At 41.3% G+C, this 22891-nt stretch overlaps 1 protein-coding gene across 1 annotated transcript in view; it reads right to left on the bottom strand.

The window, feature by feature from the left end:
* Positions 1 to 4224: 4224 nt before the first annotated feature.
* LOC139351284 (receptor-type tyrosine-protein phosphatase delta-like) overlaps positions 4225 to 22891 on the bottom strand; it is a 349795-nt gene continuing 331128 nt past the window's right edge. Inside the window, exons 34-44 of the mRNA XM_070993096.1 lie at positions 21225 to 21348; positions 18203 to 18378; positions 15974 to 16093; positions 15717 to 15871; positions 10427 to 10712; positions 9209 to 9387; positions 8850 to 8976; positions 8469 to 8594; positions 7328 to 7482; positions 6978 to 7113; positions 4225 to 6421 (exon numbers count right to left, since the gene is read on the bottom strand). Of these exons, the coding sequence (XP_070849197.1) occupies positions 6353 to 6421; positions 6978 to 7113; positions 7328 to 7482; positions 8469 to 8594; positions 8850 to 8976; positions 9209 to 9387; positions 10427 to 10712; positions 15717 to 15871; positions 15974 to 16093; positions 18203 to 18378; positions 21225 to 21348 (1653 nt within the window). The 3' untranslated portion in view covers positions 4225 to 6352. The remainder of the gene's footprint in view (positions 6422 to 6977; positions 7114 to 7327; positions 7483 to 8468; positions 8595 to 8849; positions 8977 to 9208; positions 9388 to 10426; positions 10713 to 15716; positions 15872 to 15973; positions 16094 to 18202; positions 18379 to 21224; positions 21349 to 22891) is intronic.

The following is a 22891-nucleotide window of genomic DNA, read 5'->3' as shown; positions in this document are numbered from 1 at the left end:
AAAATTGGACTTGAATTCTGAGATTCCCAAAGATTTCCACCCCGACAGACGAGGAGCCATGATTTAGCTTTTCCTATCTTTACTATCTTTGCGCACCTGCAGCATTACCTAAAACAAAAAAGTCTTTGCAGCAGTGTGGATATGAAGATGCATGCACGCAGATCATAACTGCCAACAGTGTCTGATTAGTGGAAATGAAAATGTTGATGCCACATGAGTTGGGGAAGTAACAGGTGATTGTTTCTAAACAGAGGCGTGGAGCATGAAGAGCACAGTGGGTGGCGGATGCTGTGATGTCAGACTGCTCCATCAAAGTAACCTGCCAGTGTAATTGAATTCTTTGAATACATAGTTATGTAATTATTTTTGCTGCAGCAGAATAAGGTACAGAAGGTTTTTCCCCCTTTCAAAAATTGAGAGAATAAAAAGAAATGTCTCATTCTTGAATCCCACTGTTATTAACAAAGCCGCACTGCTCTCCAGCTTTCACTTCCGCGGGTTTCATCAAGTTTGCGTTGTCGAAAACAAAGCACAAAGGGAGTGAGGCAAGCTGTCGTTTTTTTAAGGGGGGGGTGGGGTGGTAGATGAGAAATTACTTGTGCACAGTGTTGTGACTGGCTGGTTGGTTTCAGAATTCTGCAAAAACTGCTGAGAAACGAAGACAGAACATCTGCTTGACACATCTGAAGTGCAGTCTCTGGTGAAAAAGAAACACTGATGATAGTGAGGACTTCCTTATTTTGCTGTGCTCTTGTCTGCTGTGAAGCAGACATCTGCACCGCAACGATTGCTCAAGAATTTTTTAGAAATTCATTTTGGCCAATTTCCATCAAATTGTCAGAAACAAGATGAAGCAATAATTGGTCTCGCCGTGCAGCAATCTGTGAACGTTTTCCTTCATGTCATATGCAATTCTGTGTGTGCGGTAATATGATACTCGAGCGCACAGAGCAGTCTGCCACTTCCAGCTCCCATTCTGCTGACTGGAGTCTTCGAGGTGTCTTGGTGTGGGGAGTCGTATCCTGAACATATACAAGTGTGGGAGGACGAATGTGGATGAAATGTGTCTTGACACATGTTCAGTTTGAGGTGTGATTTAGAAAAACAAACAGCAGCAAACAAATCTGCGGACCTCTTGCAGTCTGTCATTGCCTTTGACAAATAATCTCTACAACAATATTTTTTTCTGTCCAAGACGGGTTCCTCTTGGTGTTTATGACATTTCATCACTGCTGTGATCTGCTACTGCGGACTAACATTTTCCAAAGCTGGTTGTACATCAAAACAGCATCTGCCATTTGTTATCGTGCGGGATGATATTTTCTAATTGGGCACATGGATGGTTTTCTGAATTCTGAGAAACTTCTCCAGGCAGCCAGTTATTGACTTCCAAAGTGTTCCCCAGCTGTCAAGCACTTTTAACAGTTTTTAAAGAAATCATTTGTTTTTGTTTTCTTGCTCCAGGCTATTGGTACTTTGTTGTACTTCTGTAGGTTTGAGCTGTTGACAAAAAATATAGCATGAGCCAGACTGTGAATAGATTGTGTCACCTCGTGATTTTCACTGAATGCATGAGCCAGCCGGCTGGTGTGCAGTAACCTCTGACAAAGAATGAGTATGAATATATCATGATCACAGATAATGTAGAATTAATATTAAAAAGTACCTCCATCTATCCCAGCTAATGACTGGATATAAAGATGGACGACACGTCTCCACTACGACCCATTGTACAAAAATGTCGGCAGGTAAAAAGCATGTTTTTAGTAAATACTATTTACCCTCGTGGATTAATTGTCTTGGCTGTAAGAGTATCAGTGTGTCTGGGAAAGAGTCACAATTATTATCAGTAATACAAGCAGCCTTACTAATTTAAAGCACCAATTCATTTTGTTACTTCAGTGTCAGTAGTCTAAGCAGGACATTCTGCAGCAGCTTCAGCACTTCATCAGTATCTACAGAGGATGTGTTCAGGTGCAGCACTGTTGTGTGTCACAGCGTTCAGAGTCCAGTGCACGATCCGTGCAGTTACAGTGTGGAAATATGCTTTGGGATGCATCTACATGCTTGAAGTACAATTGACATGTGAGCCTTTAAGCAGCCTTTGTCATCAAGTGTATTGATTAAAATCGAATCTGTTCTGAAGAAGCCACATTAAGCTAGCTTGCTAAAATGAGCTGCAAAATAAGGTGTAAACATTAAATTAATACTGCATCTAGTGTTGTTTTGCCATGTACTGGCAATAGCCCATTAGCAATGCAGTAGTGTTAAAAGCACCCAATGGAGATGGACGGTAGAGATGACTGCGCCCTGAGGATACAGGAAGTATATCCCATTTCAAACCATTGGTGCAGCTTGTAATGGGTAATCTTGTTGCAGAGCATCTTAGCCTTAAGTAAATAAATGTCTAAATGCATCCAAATTAAAAATTTAAAGTGCCAGTGCCAACAGATGAACAGTACATATTAATATGTTAATATGTATCACTGTATAAATTGGCATTTACTGTGTATCGTCATTCATTAATAATACAACAATTTATTATAAATTAGTCTAATAACTGTACATTTAGCTCTCCATTTGAATGAGTCTCTATGGATCAGGCAGGCTTTGACACCTCCCACTACACACACACACACACACACACACTATGCAGCTACAATAGATGAGGAGCAGGAAGAAACAATAGCAAAAAAAATAAATAAATATATTACAGTGTTTAAGTGGTGCAGCGGCATTTAGTATAATGCAATTATGGTTTGATTCTGTGTTTCCGTAAAACACCCCTTTGCTTGTCGGGTGGACAAAATCTGTGTTAGAAACAAGGCAGCTTTGAAAACATTCCCCTTCATCTGTCAAAGGTTCCCTGGGTGACTCATCGGAGCTGACATCAGTGACAGAAAAACCAGAGCGATGGAAATCTATTCAAATGCGGTGAGGGCTCAGTTTCCCCTTTCATGAGAGAGCTGTGGATAATATGCTGGACCCAGACCAGTAGGGGGTAAAATAGCTCCATCAGTCTTTTCCAGTTGAAGTGTGGTGGAGGGAGACAAGTGAAACGCCAATGCATAACACTGACATTTTTTAATAGAATTCATTTATAACAAATGGAACTTGTGTCAGCAAAGAACTGATTTTCATACAGACTTCTTTCGCCACCAATGTAACCTAAGTAAGAAAATAAAAAGCACTCCTTTCATTCAGAAAAAGAAACAGTTTACGCTTACAACTAATCAGAGGTAATTGTATGATCTTTTTAACAAGCCATTTTTTTTACAATTTCATTATTTAATTTTCAGTCTATGCATCCAGACGAGAGATAGATAGAGAGAGCAGAGAACACAACGTTTATTTCTGTTAATGACACTCCAAGCTTGAATGGCAAAGCCACAAGAACAGATGGTTGGGGGACAGATTTTTCTGAAGTCATCTGCTGGAGTAACCATGGCATCAGAATGGATGCTCTTTTTCGCCACAAACTTTTTTTTTTTTTTGTCTTTTTCAAGAGTTGATACCTTTTTTGTGTTATTTACATACACACAAAGTGAACGTTTAAGGAGGTTTTTTATAGATGGGTTCAAGTAATATATTATTGGGTTTAGAATCAATAGGGCAGTGCATAGTACAAAGATAGAGAAAGTGCAAATCTTCCTACCAGGCCAGCTTTGGCCATTCTGCAATGTTTGACCATGCATATGAAAAATTAATAAGAAAAAAAAAACTGAGATGAGAAAAATAAACATGTTCCGAGACTTGAACACAATGTAACATTGGCCACCATGAGGTTAAATAATAGCACTTTTATATCTCAAAATTATGGCAAAAGTAATCAGGTAAGCAGTTGACAAAAAATAAAACACATAGCTGCTTGAGTTAAAAGGGAAAGAAAGCACCTGGAATGCACATCCACAAAGCCATCAAAGAGGGTATGGAGAAGTTAAAGATGCTGCTCAACATAAAGACTGAACTGTAAACCAACTAAACCCCCAGTCTCGAAGTGTAATGTTGAAAAAAACAGAAAAAGGACGTGACACACCGTTTCAGGATTGTCAGGATAACAGAACAGATTTAGCTGCAGATTGTAAGTCTCCGTATCTGCTCACTGTCGTGACGCGTCTGTAATTCAAACCTAAGGCGTGAAGAAGGAACCCTTCGGTGACGACCGGTGCATTAGGCATTGTTTTTTTTTTTACCGAATTTAGGTTTGATGAACCGTGTTTAAAAAAAAAAAAAAAATCAAAACAGGAACTTGCTGCTGTTAGATGTGATCGTAGAAAGCTCATTAACTTTATGTTAGACCTGTTTATCGTCCTGTTCGTTTCTGAGAGCAGAATTCTGCAATCTCAACCCTGACTCTATGTCTGAAAATTTAAAATATATGTCTTCTAACTGCTGTGTGTTCTTCACTGTCTGCAGAGTTCAGTGACGTATAAACTGTTGTCTTCTAATTCACTCAGCCACAGTAAGGCCACTGAAAATGAAAAATGAGCTTTGAAATGTTCTTGTTTGCATATATAATCTCATCATGTGACAAATGAATACTAAAGGTAAATAAACTATACAATTACATTTATACTAAATGCCTAGGTTACTCAAAGGATATACATTAATATGTTAAATGAAACATTATAAAAACAGGCAGAAATATAAGGCACTCTAAATGCAAAACGAAAAAAAAAACAAAAAAAAAACGTTGATACCATTGAATGCTTTAAAGAACCACAAGAAAGTGACGTCTTTGTACCTTGCCCTATTGTGTGGAGCGGTGATTGCGGCTGCGTGACCCCTCTGCCTCTAATTACAGACTGTATGAGAGCTTGAAAAATGCACCAGCGATGCTTTGACTGGCATCTGACATTCCCAATCCCACACCTCACTTGCGGGGGGGAAACAACAATGTCATGAGCGGATGACATATCCACATAAAACCCTATCTAAAAACACACATATTTATTGCACAAGAAAAGATGCACTGAATCAGAATACAATTTTGTCCTACTGATGTGCATTCCAGTGAAAAAATCTCATTTCATTTCCCCCATAGCACACAACTCTCAATTTGGATTGCTTTCATAGGCGATCCATATTTCAAATACTTGTCATTCATAAATTATGTACTTTATCAATATATTTAGAATGGTATATTCATACTTTAATATATCTTTCTCATAGATTCTGTAGCATATATTTATATATTCATATATTTTATCAAATTCATCAGGTTCTCTCTCATCACCCTTCTAACATGGAAGAACTAAGATAATCGGTAGCAGCAACTTCATACTTTGCTCATCCCTGTTGATTCCACAAAGCCCCAGTTTATCTTATGGGAGTAATTAAGTTACCATGTATGTGATCATGGACAAAAACAAGAACAGAAAAATTCAAGACCAAAAGAAAAAACAAAAAAAACAAAACAAAAAAAACCTTTTGAACAAACTTACAATTTGGTAGTGTGAATTCTGTTCTGTGCACGAAGTGCAACCAAATGAGAAGGAGGGCGGAAATCAAAACAAAATGTCAAAAAAGCAAAGAGATTCTCTGCAAAATAGCACATACTTTAGAACAGTTCTACAGCTTAAAAAAAATTAACATTTACGTAAATACGTCTTTATCACTTTCTTCCAAGCGATAAACTTGTGTAAAAAAAGGAAATTCACACAGTCCAAAAAAAGCACATCAGCTGTATAATAAAGTACTAAAAAACTAAATCAATAATTTTCATTTATTTCATAGATCATTTTGAACTTTACCCTCTCCCAAAATTTAGATGATGAACATTGTGACAGGAAAAGGGGTGTTTACTCATTATTACTTTAAGTCTGTCCTGCTGTTGTGGACCAAGCTTTGTCTTCTTTTTCGATGGGTTGTCAGTGTGTACTTGATTGTGAAACAGAAATTTTTTTTCTTTACAATGTGCATCGAGTTTTTTTTCCCCCGCAATTCTGTGTGCCTCCAATGCCTCTCGTAATGGTTCATAATCACTGATGCATTTCTGACGATGTCATTATTGTTCATTTACTTTTTTGTTGTGTTGGTTTCATTCAGTTTTATGAGCCCCAAAATGAATCCTTGAAGCAAAAGAAAAGGTAATTCCGTATGATGCTTCAACAGTCAGGATTCCCTCACTCTGTGTCAAGGCGAGGTTTTATTGTGGTTGGGAAATACTTGGTCCTCCGGGAATCATCTTTTTCATTTTTTGACAAGTCATGTCACACATCCAACACTTAATGAGTTGTTAGCAAGGAGTTAAGGAGTACTTTCTCAAGCAGGAATTTATGGCTCAGAAGAGAGGCTCACTGGGTTTTCCTTCCAAAGGGCCCTCTGCTTTTTTCTTCCAATACTGGGTCTTTTACGTTGCATAGTGATCAAAGCTTCCCAGGTACTCCAAGCCAGCTCTGTAGCAGAACTGGTATTGATCCTGCAAACAAAGAAGAGAAAACTTGAGCTCACACTCTCCGGTATCCTGAGATGCAGCATCTTTTGTGTCATTTTTGATACATTGTGCTTCTATCATGACTATTGTCACAGCCTAGAAACTATCGTTTTCCACTGATGGAAAAAATCTTTTTGTGCTCCAAAGGTACCAAGTGAAATGCTTTATACACACTTTCTACACAGACTTGTGTTTTCACAACTTGAAGATGATACAGGTACTGTTGGTGTGTGTTGTGAATTGCCAGTTGTTACCAGTTGTTGTGAATTGATCAGATAAATTTGCAGTCAAGACTACTAGAGAGCAGTTCAGTTACGAAATCAATCAGTCTTTAACAAAGGCCTGAATGTGTCAATCTGTTTGGCTCAAGATGATACATGATACTTTGAATATGCCATCACAGTGGTAACACAGTAACTGATTCCATGTGTTGTCTGCAGTTCCACAAAACCTGAACTACCTGCATGACTCCCTCTGTACAGTTTGTGAGTTATGTTTTCTTTCCGCGAAAAGTGGAAAAAAGGAAAAAACAAAACCTCACCTCTGTCTGCACCATCGCTGGTCTCTGTGTCCGTAACATTTTCACTGTCTGAAAGATGTCTACTACGCCCTCATATCTCATTCGTTCCAAGACAATGCTGAGGGTGATGAAGACACCAGTTCTACCAACACCCGCGCTGTGCAAGAGAGGGCAAATAGGTCAGCGTTGAGGCCAGAGAACCCACATAAATATAGAGAAAGTTTGTTCAAAATCAAAACAATGCACCGTGGTGCTAACTGAATATTTGTGGTGATACACAGCATTTCAGCTGAAGAAATGTTTGCAATCAGGTTCACCTTCTACAAAATACAAGTGATATAGTTCAGTGCTTATGCTGTTTGGTCACGTACCTACAGTGGACCGAGATAGGCCCATCTTGGCCGAACTGCTCTTTTGTTTTATGTACTTGGCCAATGAAATCGATGAAGCCCTCTCCTGATTTTGGCACTCCTTGTTCAGGCCAGTCTGTGAACTGAAACTGCCTTACTGTCCGTGACTGTCCATCCTGGCAAAAGAGGGTGGGAAGACAGAGAGAAGGTACAGAGCCCGCTTTTCAAATGGAACATCAGTCAAAAATAGGGCAAAATAACAAAGAAAACCTGATGAAATGAAACTGGGGGGCCATTCTAAGGTTTTTTTCGTTGACAGCCAACCTATGGCAGTTCATTCCATGACCATCACCTTCATAATGATCCACGCCTTTGTGGGCTTTAGAGTGCAAGGCGGCATTCTTGAAAAAAATCTTGCAGAGGCACTAAGTTTAAAGCATCATGTTTTGTTAAAGATGCCTGCCATTTTACCTGAATGCATTAAACATGAACACTAAAGATGCAAATTCCTTTGATGTGCTACCCTCAACAGGATGCTCGGAGAATCGACTTTGAGGGTGTGCATTACTTAAGTGATATTGTAGCCCCTTGATAAGGAGAGCAATCCCATTGAGGAGACAGTGTAACATGCACTACAAAGAAGGAAGCCTGCACCATTTATCTGTGTAAGCCTTTGATGGAATTAAAAACTCTGGCAGCTCAGTGCTGCCGGCACCACATTTGTTTTTACACATTGACATGTGTCATAATTTCCACAAATATATATATATTTATTCTTATGTTACACTTAAGGCCATAGTTTGGTATAAACAAATACTTGACACAATGCCAAAAATTTCAGCTAATGACTGCTGCAATGCTAAATCCATCCACCATCCAGCATGTTCAACACTATCATGGAAATCTTCTTTCTTGGTAAATATAGTCATGCAGGTGTAGCTTCAGTGATAAAACTTGTTTAAAAAAAAGTTGAAAACTATCGTTATTTCATGGGTAAAAGCCCCTGGTTATTCCATTCACAATGAGCCATGGTTAAACTACAACCCAGACTTTGAAAAACAGTCCACCAAAGTGTAAGCAATACCACTGGAGTTGGAGCTCCATTCCCACAATGTCAAATTTTGATCTTTTCACTTTGTCCTATGAAACATTGTCTGCTTACCCTGGCATCAGTCACTTTGAACTCTCTCAGGATATACTGGGGCATGTTATACTCGGCCATGGGGTCCACCACAAAGTACTGGTATCTGGCTGACCTCTCTGCTGGCCAGTACTGGTGGCATTTTTCCTGTCGGGAGTGAAAAATAGAATACCGCAGTGAGCCACAACATTCACTTCGTACACTAGCTTCATTGTGTTCATTCCCAGAATTTTTTCCTTCAGTTCATACTGTATCTACTGCTCGAAAGCTTATATTCCTGTGGCTGAATCCATGTATGGTACTTCATATACGCTGTTTTGCAATGTGTGTTTTTGTGTTCTGTCGCCAAAATGAAGAGGTTAATGTGCCAAAACAAAGGGAAGAAAATAAGCGTATGCATACCCTGCCCATTTCTCTGAGCTTGGTGAGCATAACGACAATGGTAGAGTTGTGCTCCCAGAGCATTCTCCAGAAGTCCTCTGTGGTCTCTGCCAGTGGTCCCTGTGTGGCAATATAGGCTTTCTGTTGCCTGTTGGAATGCATAAATCACATGATGATACAGTTGGCATTCAGATACATGAGAACCTTACACTGTGACTGGTTTGACGATGCTTTTGCTGAAGCTTCCCAGTTGATTTTAAATTCATGTTTCAAAAATGTAGCTGATTTTATGAAATGGCAAGCCATTTTCAAGTTTAATGAATTGACCCTAACCCTGGCCATCTGATTGGCAATAGGTGTCAGAGCACATTAGCACTTACCTGTACCCATCAATGAAACTGGCATTGATGTAGTCAGAGCCCTCAACTCCTCGAATGGGCTGAAGACACACTCGTGTGGACTCGTATGGCATTATGTTAACAAGGCGGTTCTTGAACTTGTTGCAGGGGAGATTGGCACTGATGAATCGTGATGTATGGGCTTTAGTGTTCGCTAGACGCTGCATGGAGACAGAGAAAAAGAGATATCTTTGAGCGTACTGGTGCCAGGTTCGGAGTGCTGACATTCTGGGGTTTCTTTCTCCCTGGTGACTGACTGCATTTGACACCAAAGGTGGACTGTACATGATAAAGATCCGAGTAGTATGAACAATTGCATGCTTTTGGATTCCTTCCTGCTCGCAAGAGTAGGAAGGAATGCAAAATAATAAGCTGCACGTCGTGGGTTATGAAACCTACACTATAATGGCTCACAGTGTACTGTGGCTATACACTATTTCATGTAACCATAAAGTATGGAAATGGCATCAAAGTGATTATTATCATGGTCTGCCTTTGCAGGGAAAAAATAGCATGTTATGATGAAAAGACAGGGAAATGGATACCCGAGCGAGCTTGGAGTGGACAGAAGTGCAGTGTAATCTAACCTGTTTATCATCTCTTAGTGGAATCAGCATCCATCAGAGAGCAAGAAGGTAGGTGCGTGACAAGCAAGGCAATACCACGCATACAGAAACACCACAGGCTGCTAGGGGCTGAATAAGGCTGGTTGAGCTTCTCATTGTAAAGTATATTGCCCAAGTCCCTCTGGCAACAGTTCTGTGGTGGGGAAAACCTGTGTTTGGCGTTTTCATGTAAACCAAGACCCCTGTTTCTAAAGAAAGGGGAGCTATGGGCAGGGGGGACCAGAAAGGGAGAATTTATCCTATGTTGGGTTACACAAGTGAGTCAACTAACTGGAAAAGAGAGGAAACCACAGGCCCCACGCTGTCTGGTGGGTCTAATGGGAACTGGAAAAGAGTTGAGTACAGAGAATAGCCAATCAATGACGCTGGAGTCTGCATGTGACTCGGAACACGGGGTGCCAATGGGATGCCTGTTATTCTTTCTGCATGTGGCAGGATCTTGGTGTAAAACTTTACAGGTGTGATGTGCAATCTACTGACTGTGCTGTGGGAATCTAACGCTTAAGCATTGCTTATTAATATTTTTCCAAGTCCCTGATCCAAACTATTGTCCCCAATAGTAAACAGCTTGTACCTTGAACTCAAGTTCCATGCCGGTGACATTCTCTCCACCCTCTATCTGCGTCAGTTTCTGGATGTAGGCGTATAGGTTTCTGGCGGGCACTTCGGTGGTGCCGCAGTTGACGGCCTCCTGGAGCGCGTCATGTATGAAGACATACTGGTCCTCTGTCTGCACCATGTAGTTGCGCTGGGCACGCATTAGCGTTACGTGCCCGTAGATGTCCACAGTCTTCTCGTGCTTGATCCGTTCCAGCATGGCATCAATCACGATGAAGCAACCTGTGCGTCCCACTCCAGCACTGCAATGAAAAACAAGATCAAGAAGGAAGCATGTTACATTGGATGATATCCTCAGTTGTCACTGCGCAAGAAAACTCTTGGTCATAACTTCTCCAAATCTTGGCAACCACATACAATATGGCTGACTGTATTTGATCTCCAGTGAAAGAAATGAGGGGCAGTCTGATGTTAGGAGGCGTGTCTTTTGGAAACATGTGCAGTGGCTTGAAGAACCCCTGGTGATGAGGTAAACTCTGTGTGCCAAGTCTGCCACTGTAGGACGGAGCATTTAGCTTGGAGTGTAATTAAATCTGAAGTGGCACTGTGTGGAGAAGAGGGCTAGGCAGTTGTGGCCTTCAACTGTCTCCCTCCTGGCTTTGCAATCTAGTCTCTGGACCTCACCTGTGCTCTCTAACCCATCAGGACTAATCACTTGTGCAACAGCAACATTTAACCTTTGTCTCATGGTTCCAAAAAGTGCCGCTACAACAAATGCACACCGAAATGCAGATACAAAGACGCAATATTGACATTATGAATTTTTGAGGGCTTCGTTAATGTGCCGGGCAACTTCTGAGAAGTGCAGCTGACTTCAATTAATGCCATTAGATTAGCACAGTGCACCCAAATGGCATAAGAGCTTCAGAAGAGGCACTGAAAGGCAGGTCCCTTCATTAAGATTCACGTCGACACATTTTTACATTAGTGTGTAAAAATGCACAAGTGACAAAAAGCACTCTGACAAATAGAGGGAAAATGCTTCACTGTTTCTCTTCGACCGCTACTTGCAGGCCAGCTCGAGACACGCAGTACAAATGTAGCCCATTTGTGCAGACTGCTGACAGTCTAAAAATGCTCCCCCCCATACATTACATGTTTTAATAGTGCATGCCTCATGATAGAAGATGTTTTCTGATGACAGTTTATTTACTGTGGGGCGACGGGGTGGTGTTAAATCTTGTTCGTTAACTCTCCTCCCACCTACCGCAAAGCACAGCATTGACAAGACAAGTCCTTGCACTTGGCACTCCAAAGTAAATAGGTTATTCAATCCATTAAGCTGACATGCCTACGAGGTGTGAGCCATGCTCTTGTGCCTCCTCCTTCTGATGGAGCATTTGTTTTTCATTTGCTCTGAGGAACGGGGAAAGGGTTGAGAAGGAAAACTCAAGAGGGAGTAAAGTTAGTCCCCGGGGGCCAAGTCTGCTTAATGTGCCATGCTGCACTGGAACTGTGCTGCAAATGGAATAAAGACACGTATGGGAGTCATTGGCTTTAACAAATTCTCTGATGATCACTTTCAAAATGGCTGACATTGGCTGAATGAGACTGGATTTTTTTTTTTTCTTTTAACAAAACTCTTCGCTGCTCTAGGGCGATTACAAAATGTGCATTTGAGTCAAAGGGAGAATCGGGCTGCAAAGAAATGTGAAAGTGTCTCGGGGATATTTGAAGAATGAATCACTTCCAGGTCTAAGAACACCTCAGCCCTCAGGCGAGGGATGCAGGAACTAGAGGAGATTTCTCCCTTTACCCCAGCTGTTTCCAATCTGAAAACATTTTACAGTGTGGACCTGAATGTGGGAGAGTGATGACCTGCGAGAGAGTAAGTGACAGAGTGACAGCATTGAGCTAGAGAGACGGAGACAGAGGAAGCTGAAGAATGGGAGGAGGGAGGCGAGGAGACAGAACGTAAGCTTGTGTTATGCGGGGAGAGATGAAGCCAGTTATCTTGAAGTTGTGTCGTATTCAAGTTAGTCTAATAAAGGACAGAGTGGCAAGAATATGTATTAACCTCAATTTTCTTTAAATGTAAGAGCAGGAAATGCTCGGTACATATGCAACATTCCTTTATCAACAAGTGACGTGTGTGTGGTGGGGAGAGGTGGTGCAGAAAGCCGCCGGAACATTTGGCAGTTGAGGGGGAGTTGGCAGACTGACTGCACTAATGACCTGACACTGCCTTTTCAGCCAGTCAAGACCAGCTGCTTTGGACGTCGACACACATTAAGTGTCAGACTAATATGTTTTCCAGGAGTTTAGGGAATAGGGGATGGGAGAGAAAGTGCAGGGTGAAATACAGCTGCAATGAGTCCCGGCAAGATAAAGCGTGAGCAGCAGTGAAAGCAATTACATATGTATTGTTACCAAATCTTTTGCCGTCAGCTGACCTGTCACCGTTTCCCCACACTGCCAATCGAACGCACACATGTGAACTCCAACTCACAAAGACCATTGCATTACCGTTAATGGACTCAATAATAATTTGAATCCTTTGCCTGTATGAATGCTTTTCAGGAGTAAATCAAAAAAGTCATTAATTTCCAACATAGGATGTGTGGAATTTTGTTGTTTTAAACATCCTTTGCCCACTAATTGGGCTTGTAGGTTCAGCTGCTTTCCTTCACAAACCACTGGAGAGTGTTGGCTGCTGATTCTTGTCCGTTGTGACGTGCCAACAAGTGCAGGACTGTTCCCCTCACATGCAACTCTGCCACGATGACAGGGAGGTGGAGTTTTGTGGCAGCTCTCCTGAGTCATCCCTTTCCTTCCCTTCATTAGAATAATTTCTGGAACGGCACAGCGACTGTGTACGGCTTGATGGAAATGAGGAGGCCATGTTCAGTTTTTCCACCAGGGATGTTTTGTATGCCCTCATGGTACTAAACATACCAGTGAGGTGAGACTTCTTGCGGTATATAAGGTTTCCAATGGTGATGGTGGAGAAGCCAGCGTTAAAGAGTCCCACCAACCAAATCTTACATGGAGGAAAAGCATTGCTGCACTGTTCACAAAGGGTTGGTCAGTCTGTTGAACCTATGAGCACAGCTGGGTGTGATCAGGTGTGGTCTGTTGACTTGTGACCACACCCAGCTGTGGCGTAACAAGGCTTCATCATGGCTTCATGGGGCATGTCGTTACCACTAGAGTTGTGATTTGCCTAAAAATAGGTAAATAAGTGTCTTTGGTTGTAATGGCAGTTAGATAAGTGGTCTAAATTCTGCATTATGTGCTGTAATACACAGTAATGGAGAGAAAAGAAAAGGGGGAAATGGCTAGGTCATCAGTTGAATCCTTTGAAACTGTGGGTTGTTCTATCAAAAGTTTCCCTTCCGAGTCACTGGGAGAGCCCAGTGATCTCCATGACATTCAATCATGTCCATTTGACCTCTTCTGCCACCTCACAACGCCTGGGTAGACCTTAAGCTAGAAGAGCAAAACAGTCCCTGACCTATGGGTTAGTGAAAACAGCAGGAACTAGGAAAGCAGGAAACATGCTATAGAGTCCGTGGGCGGCAGGTTTCTCAAGACGCACTGTGATCTCACCTTGTCAGGAAGGTTAGCTCTGCAGTGGAAACACGAATGCATTTAGATTATTATTGTTACTGTAAAGCCTGCTGTGGTGTAACCGGGCAGGCAACGTTACTTGGCACTGTGTGAGCGACAGTGACGCAAATAAGTAAAATTAATGTAAATAAAATTGTGAATCTTTTGACAAGCTAGAGTAATTTGAGGTTATTAAGATAATCTCTACTGACTATGAAAAATGATATAGAAAGCCCTTCTTTTAACTTGCTGGCTGTGTAAAATTTAGCTCATGATGAAGGCTGGAAAAAAAAAAAATGGAAATACGGTAACATGAGATGAACACGTCCCACCACACACGAAAACTAAAAGTTTAAGTGAGGACTGGTTCACCACTAATCTTCCTGACATCTGCGTCATCAATATGCAGTCTTGTGTATATCAGATGAATTGTTATGGAACTCAGGGGAAGTAATTCAGGGGAATTCTCCAGTAGGTTGAGTCACTTGTGACTGTTATTGAGGTACAGTTTATGGACTCTCGGCTCCTCATACACCACCACTCAAACAAATCCAGAGCCTGTGATTGTTCATTATGGTATATGTGGCACATACATGGCAAGCTACAATTTTTTTTGTACACCAGCTAATTAATCAACCACTCAAGAGCTTTTATCTCTGTCTTTTTGCATGTGCTTAAATAGCTTCCACAAAATTGACAGTATATCTCTGCTTCGCCACAAAACACTCCTATCTTTATTTTGCAAGTATGCAAAAATAAAAGATGGCTCTGTTTTAAAATTGTGGTCAAACATGAAGTGAGGAATTGCCTCGCAAGGGATTTGGAGCTTGGAAAGACTGCATCTGATAGGGAGCCAGAGGAATTAAAAACTCCCATCTGCGGAATGACATTAATTCCTGCATTCTGCTTCATTGTAAAAAGTCAGGATTTTCAATTTGAAGTGATTCGGCAACTAGCTCTAATTAACTCCAGCATGTGGTAATTCTAACTCTTCTGTAATCCCCCTTCCCTTTTCTTGTCACTTTCTGACACAAGTTTGTATCTATTACACTTGCTATCGCTGTTTCTTCATTTTTACTGCCTTTTCAGTCGCTTGCTTTCTCTACGCCTCTCATGACTTCCTGAGTTGAGAGGAGCTTGAAGCCTGCGTTATATCCTTGTGCCTCTCTGCTGGGAGTCTGGCTGCTTATGTAGCTGAGGGAAGTGAAGTTGGCATGAAAGTTATTTGTTTCAGATGCAATAACCCAAGGGATAAGCCAAGGCATCTTGTGGGCCGCTGATGTGCAACACGCTAGTGGTGTAGCAAGGAACGCGACAGGTCTGCGTGTGTTTGTGTGTGGGAGGAGATGTTTAAGTTTGCTGAGGGCGATGCCACTCACACTTTGTGCTGTGATGTTGAAAGCACCTTCAGATTTAAAGTGCCTTCTGTGAAAGCAGACTGATTTGTTTGGGCTTGCAGTGGGCCATAGTAGTCCTTATAAAGTATTAAAATATTGGACAACAATATCTTTCGGTTCATGTCGAATACCTTTTAAAATCACTATGATCAGTACACAGTGACTCTCATATAGACTTCTAAATAACCATCAATGTATTGTATTTTGTCATATGTATTCATATATTCATTACAGCAAATGGAGAGAACAGAATCAATTTCATGCTTCAGCATGTTTTCGTGAAACCATGTTGTTTCTTACCTGCAGTGTACCACCATGGGCCCTGCATCTGGAGGATTGCAAGCTTTCACCCGTCTCAGGAAGGCCAGGAACGGAGTGGGGTGCTCTGGCACCCCGTGGTCTGGCCAGGCCGTGAACTGGAACTGCCTCACCTCTCTCTTCTCGCTGGAGCCATTCTGAATACAGAGGCGGAGAAAGGTTAGTGACCAACGTAGCTCACATCAAGTACTTTACAGTTGTGAGGTCTCAGCACAACAAAAAACCAAATGCCTCCTTACTTTAAAAAGTGCAAATGTCCTGACACAGTACGTGGCCAGCTCTACTGTGTCCAGCAGTGTCACTTGGATGAGGCCATATGTCTCTGTCCCTCTCGTAGGCCAGTATTGGTCACATTTAACCTGCAGTGGAGAGAAATATCACATTAGACAAGGTAGGGACAGGAATATAAGAACACTATCTGCCCTGGAGTATAAAGTGAAATAATGGTAATTCCTGCTGACTAGGCTTGATTTCATAATCAATGAAATGGCTTGAGATATTTGTACGGAGCCGACGGTGCTATTAATTGCCCTAACATGCTGTATAATTACAAAGGTAACCACAGTTTCCAATCATATTACCGGCTCAGCTTTATTGCTGTTCGAGTGCACAGCTTTGTTTCCCGGGTTAACAGCCAATAAAACACTGTTCCATTATAGCAATACTGCTTAGCTGACAAAGAGAAGCACTCTTGGTGTTGGGGAGGAAATAACTGAGCTCCAATTCAATTGTTTTTCTTCATATTGTCCATTAGAACTGATGTGGTTTTAGCAGTATGTTCAACACAATCAAAATGTCATTGTGCTCAACAAATCCTAAAGCCTGATGCTCTGTGACTGTTGATGAGCGTGACAACTGGGCGCCATTCGTACCACTGGAATATTCAAACATCTTACATCCACTAATTTCATTTCTTAAGCAGCTGTTACAGCATTGACACCATGAGTAATGAAGTTGATTGTGACATCGGGAGTAATGGAATGATTCATAATAGCGTTTACTCTCAAATGCTCGAGCTTTATACATGCAAAACATACAAAGACAGCTTGAGTGCTTCTCAGCGAATGATATGACTGATTAATATGAAAGGCAGGAGCTGATGGCGGCAACAAAAGCACATTATGTACTGCAAATGTCAAACATCATAATTGTATGGCAGGCTCAGTCTCGCAGGAAGCCTTTCGTGCTGAGCCAAGAAGCACTCTTATATCACAAAGCATCTGTGGAGTGAAACAGACACCTAACAGCACGGACCAAATTTAATTGAAGAGTCGTGCATTTTAAAACGTCCACGACGTTGAAAAACAGCCATGGAATGCATGTGCTGTGCAGATTGTGCAGATACTGAGCGAAAACTGCTCTCTGGATTGAGTCAGCGCCCCTGTTAACACTATGCCAGGCTCTTAGAAAAGGCATACAAGTGTGAAGGTCAGTAGCTTATGGAGTCTGCAAGCTTTCATGTGCTGTAAGATGTGCAAGAGAGAGAAAGAAAAAGAGAAAGTGCCTTTTGACCACATCAGCCTTAAAGGAGCAGTGAGTGCATGCAGCTGGGCATTGGAGCTCTCGGCAGTGTTTTTATCACTGATTGCAATCCAGTGCCTTCAGCAGTGCTCGGCTAATGAAAGCAGCCATACCACTAATCAGTCAGGACTCAACGACAACAGAAAGTGTTGTTGTAAAGAGGGGATTGAGGATATCAGCAGGTGACAGAATGCAACCTGACTTCTCCCGGGGAATAAATACGAGCGCGTGCAGAGAGGGCCGGGGCACAAACACACTGTACAAATTAAACCGGGCTGTGAAAAAAAGCAGATCAGGAGGACGAGGACATCAAACTGATCGCGTCACTGATAGAGGGTGAACGACGTTTGAAGAAATTTTCAAAGTCAAGTGAAGAACAGAAATGTGAAATGTGAAAATAACTTCCCTTTGCTCAGACTGTTTTTCAACTCATTCTGCTAGTTGCCCACTCTCGTTCTGAGGGCCCACTGGCAGACGCAGACAATGCTTTTCGAATGTACACATTTCACTGGGAAATAAGAAAATGACTGCTGACAGGTTTTAACACTGGTGCCTGTTTCTCTTTGTTCTTCACAAATTCATCACAATGATTGGGATAAGGGCTCTTGAAGAAGGGCAATTAAATTGTGTTGACGGAATGCGATTTGGCTCCTCTTTGCGTGACTGGCTCTGAGAAATCATTGCAAATACTGTAGCAACTTTGCTAACCATTTCGGACATTTCAAAAAAGCCTCCACACCACAGACACACTAGCGTTGCGTGTGCATAATTATTGCCATCTTACCAGCCTGTCATACCATTTCAGGCCAATGGCAGTATTTCATTTTAAAGCCTTTATCAACCAATGATATGCCGATATTATCATGAAATTGTCATTTCATTTGAAGGCAACCCATAAGAGAGAGACTCCAGAGAAATATGGCTGTATCTGTATTTCTGTCTCTTACCCTGGACCTCTCCTCCAGCTTGGTCATCATGACGATGATGGCGCTCCTCTGCTCCCAGATCATCCTCCAGAATTCGCCAAACGTCTCTGGCAGAGATCCTTGTGTGGCGATGTAGGCATTCTGCTTCCTGTAGCCATCGATGTAGTTGGCATTGATGTAGTCACTTCCAGGGATACCTAAAACAAAAAAGAGGCGAGGTGAGACTCAAGCTGGAGTCGGTATGCAAAAAACTTACATCAGGATTGCTTCGTAAGAGGAACCACAGTGTACTGGGACTTTAGATAGTGGGAGACTAACACAATGTGAACAATCAGTGTCACAAAATAGTGGCATTTGTTGCTTCCTCTGTTCGTCTAAGTCCTGATTTTTCCCTGCAGTTATTAGAGATGATGTCAGATTATCCACCACGTAAGTGTGAGGCCATATCCTTTGTGTTGTCTCGTGAGTATTAAATCGAAAAAATGTCATAAAACAGTCACATTTGGAAGCAGTAGTACAGTGCATAAGGATTTTTTGTTTCCTATCAACAGCACATTTAAATCCATTTGTGTGTCCCTCTTCCATATCTGCAACTGACTTACAGATAAAGCTTGGTCTGTGAAAGTCTTTCACCTCACATGGAGAAAAACAAACCAACAAAAAACTAGCAAAACAATTTTCCCCCCTCCCCTTCGCTCTCCTCCTTCCCTTTGCTTATATTAAATGAAAGGCACAGCAGCCTTTTCGAATCCAGGCGAAAGAGACAGAGCTGACAGCTAGTCAATGCTTCAGGACTGGCAGTTTAGGGGCTTCGTGCACACATGGTCGACCAAGATAAGTCTCATCTGCATGGACGCCACGTATCAGAGAATCCCCTCACTCTGGCTGCCTCCTCTCCCCCCTCTCCCCCAGACTCCCTTTTACTCCCAGGTAACTTATTCAACAGAAAAAAAGGAAAGAAAATGGAATACGAACACATTTAAAAACCAACCCGCTATTTTCTCTTCTTTTTTTAAAAAAAATTTCCTCCGTCCATCTCTTTTGCTGTTGAAGTTGTCCACACAGTCGGGCGGCTGTACATTTCCATGATGGACAAGGGATAAATACAATTAAGCCCGGTGTGTTTTCAAATTGAAAAGCAAAAAGAGACATTACTGTGGTTTAACGAGAATGAGGCAAGTTATTTAACGCACATTTGCAAATGGATTTTGCCTTCATGCTTTCTGTCACTCAGGATTTGTATAAATTCTACCATTTTCTCTTTCAATATGCCTATTTTCAAGTAAACATTGCTGCAGTGCTGTTCAATACTCACCATAGAGGGGGACTCTCAAAGGAAAAACAGAAATATTCCAGGGTGCAACATTGTAATCATGATAAATATGATGGTTCTTAGCAGTAGAATCTTCATGTTCAACATGGGCAGAATGCCACGCTCACATTTTCTCTGATTCCTCCATCTTCCTACAGAACAGATTCATGAAGTTGTCACAGATTTCGATTAGGCTTTCTTAATAAATGAGCTCTTCGGAGAAGAGGGGGCCAGTGATTCAAGTATAGCTCTTTTCATTGAATAAGAACAAGCTTGTGACTGCTTCCACATTAAATTTAGAACAATGGGAAAAAAAGCTGTTGCATAACTTTAATGTGCCCAAAAAAAGAACACAGAATTGGTGGAATTTGCAGGGATCATGCTAACAAAACCTAATACAAACTAACTGAAATTAGAAACTGTAGAATTTTGGCACATGAAGGGTAGACAAAGTTTGAGGGATTCATTTAGATACCGCTTTAATCCTGCTAAGTGCATGTGTTATACGGTCAGGCTACTTGGCAAGAGGTGCCTCGTCAGTCGTCGAAAGTGGAGCGAATTCGGTGATGTCACGACAATTAAAGTCCACAGATGTACTTGAGCTTCGGAGCGCCTGTATTCCAAAGATTCTGCTGATCCATCCTCACATCAATATATTCTCAAAGTGCTGCAGCTGTCTTCAAATTCTGATGTCAAATCCCAAATCCCTTTTTTGTTCAAAGAACTCAATCAGAGTAAACAATAGACGCGTTGCTTGCCAAAAAGGCTTTGTTTAAGCTTGAGAAGGAAAAGAGGAAGTCCCTCATGTCCCCCTGGCTGAGAACTACTCGCTTGCGATAGCACAAAGGCTCCAATGTGGTTGTGCAGATGTGTTTATACGCCTGGCTAATGGAGTTCCATCAACACTCAAGCTGTGTGTTGTTTCAGAGAGCCTGCATAAAGGGCTTTCCAAGTCTTTATCTATCTGTTTTTGTCACATTAGCCATTTATTACTTTGTTTATCTTCCTTTGCTCTCCGTGGGAGCAGCTCAATGGAAATGGTTAATTAATAGCTGTGTGTGTATGTGCAATTGTGTTTAATCCAATAAACTGGTGAGGAAGCCAACACTTGACTAGCCATTTCAAAATGGCTTTTCATTACTTAGAAGCTGTACTGTACAGTGCACACATCTTTAATTTGCCGGAGACTTTTATTGGACCGGTTCAAGTCAGTTCCGCCATGGGCTCAAGTGAAATTGTGAACAAATACATTTGGCACTGTCTTGCTGCAAGGTTGGGCCCTGATGTTCAGAGCCCTGCAAGCACGTCTTGAGGGAGTTCTGTCTATATGTTAGGTACCAAATGGGAAAATGCGTACCCTCAAACAACAACTCACTGTTCTAGTATGAATGTATAAATTATGCATAAAAAACAGGCCATGGCAAGAATCTCCTGGCAGTCACAGATCAAGATGCTGGTAAAACTGACTTGTATCTCTCAATATATTATTGTTTAATCTGATTTTAAAGCCCGTTTCAGCATTTTAAGGGAAACCTGCTTTTTCCTGAAGCCACCTCTTTCTTTGCAAGCACCTGAGGCATGAAAGGAAATAAGTACTCTGCCATGCTTGTGTAGGGATATGTTTAAAAGTACAGTGTGGTTGTGCTCCTGAGGTCTAAAAGATACAGTTGCGCAGGCTGTCTTTGGAATCAATACAACAGTTGGGAGGGAAGATGTTGGTGGGCGGCATACCGTCAATAGCGGAGAGCAAGACTCTGGAATGGTCGTAGGCAATCACGTTGGCATATCTGTTCTTTGGTTTGTTGACCTCCAGGTTAGAGTGCTCCCATGTGAACTGCTGACCAGGGTCGATGGACTGTGAAGTAGAAGAAAATTTGGCGTTAACAGTGGAATATGTTGCACTATGAACATTTAGCAGGAGTTTATTGCTAAGATGGAATTCAGCTCTGGAGCAATTGCCCCTCAGGATCCATGTGAGAAATCTTTCACCAAACTGAAAATCTTATCTATTGTACTTTACTGATGTCAAATTTCTCTCTTCAAGGCTGTGCTTGAAACATGGGGCTATATGTAGTCTTGTATGTCTTCAGACATTTAGCACGCTCTTGTTTTCCAAGGCTAAGAGGAAGGCAGACGATAAAAGTAAAAGTTCTTATGCATTTAGCCTTGTGTGTCTAATGTGTCCATGCAGTCTCGCAATCTCTACACTGATGCTACAGTTGGCTAAAAATCTATATTTGTGTTCATTTAATTTCTAATGTTGATTGTTAGATCCTGAATGCACAAAACAGCAATGAAAAAGTGTTGAATGCTGAAAATACATTGCTTCAGCACTAACCCCTTAAGGCCTTGTGATTGAATACTAAAGTAACCATGTCCCCTTTCTATTTACAAAACACGGAGGCTCTTAACTTACATTGTGACCGTGAAATATGGCATGTTCTTAATATAACAGTACTTTAGGTTACTGTGTCAAAAGGAAATTATCTTCCTCTGACTGATAAGTGATTTAGGTGTGAAAAGTCTAACCCAGGCTTTTATTCTTCTCAATTAATTTCAGTAAAATCTCTTCTGGCCTCTCAGTATCTTGGAGAAATTAGGGTGTCAACCTGCATTTGAATCTAAGTCGACACTTTTGGTCTGTCAAAGAGATTGTGAGCACTACGTGAATTGAAATTTGACTGAAAAGTGGGTAGTTCACTGTTCAGAACTATGTGAGCTCTGTGTTGTCCTTAGCATGAAATAACAGCTACATATAAATTATTAGACTTACGGACAGAAACATTATAAATTGCTCACAAAGGAAAAGCTTGTCTTCCATTTGCTTTCCTCATTTGATTTTTCGGACTTTATGGCACAGCCTGGAATACCACACTTGAGACTAGTTCAACAGAATTTGCTTTCCAAGTCCTCTTTCAGCTTTGTAAAGCAGAAATTGATAATGGTCCCTCATCACTGATAAATGAACTATAAAATCCAACATCACAAAGGGAAAATACAAAGACATGAAAGACAGCATTCCATTTCCCATTACAGGGAAATATTGTGCTTGTGTTTTTAATGACTCCACACGACTTTTATGAGTTAATCTCCACTGAAAATAGCAGAAGCCCAAGTGCAATAGAACACACTGCAACACACACAACCACACTGACCACGCTGAAAGTCTAGATAGACCTGAAATTGATCATACTTTTATGACTTCTTTAGGGTAATTTATAAGAGCAATAAACACATAAAAAATAGGTTTATTATTATTTTTTTTAATACTGTTTTAAAGATGGCAAACTTTATAATACTACAACCTTGTTTCCAAAAAAGGTCGGAAGCTGCGTAAAAAGTAAACAGAAACAAATGGCATCATTTGCAAATGAACTGTTTACTGACAACACTTTCAT

The sequence above is a fragment of the Chaetodon trifascialis genome, chromosome 23, assembly GCF_039877785.1.
Source record: "Chaetodon trifascialis isolate fChaTrf1 chromosome 23, fChaTrf1.hap1, whole genome shotgun sequence".
Lineage (NCBI taxonomy): Eukaryota > Metazoa > Chordata > Actinopteri > Chaetodontiformes > Chaetodontidae > Chaetodon > Chaetodon trifascialis.
Note: the sequence above shows the minus strand (reverse complement) of the source record. Positions and strands in the feature narration are given on the sequence as shown.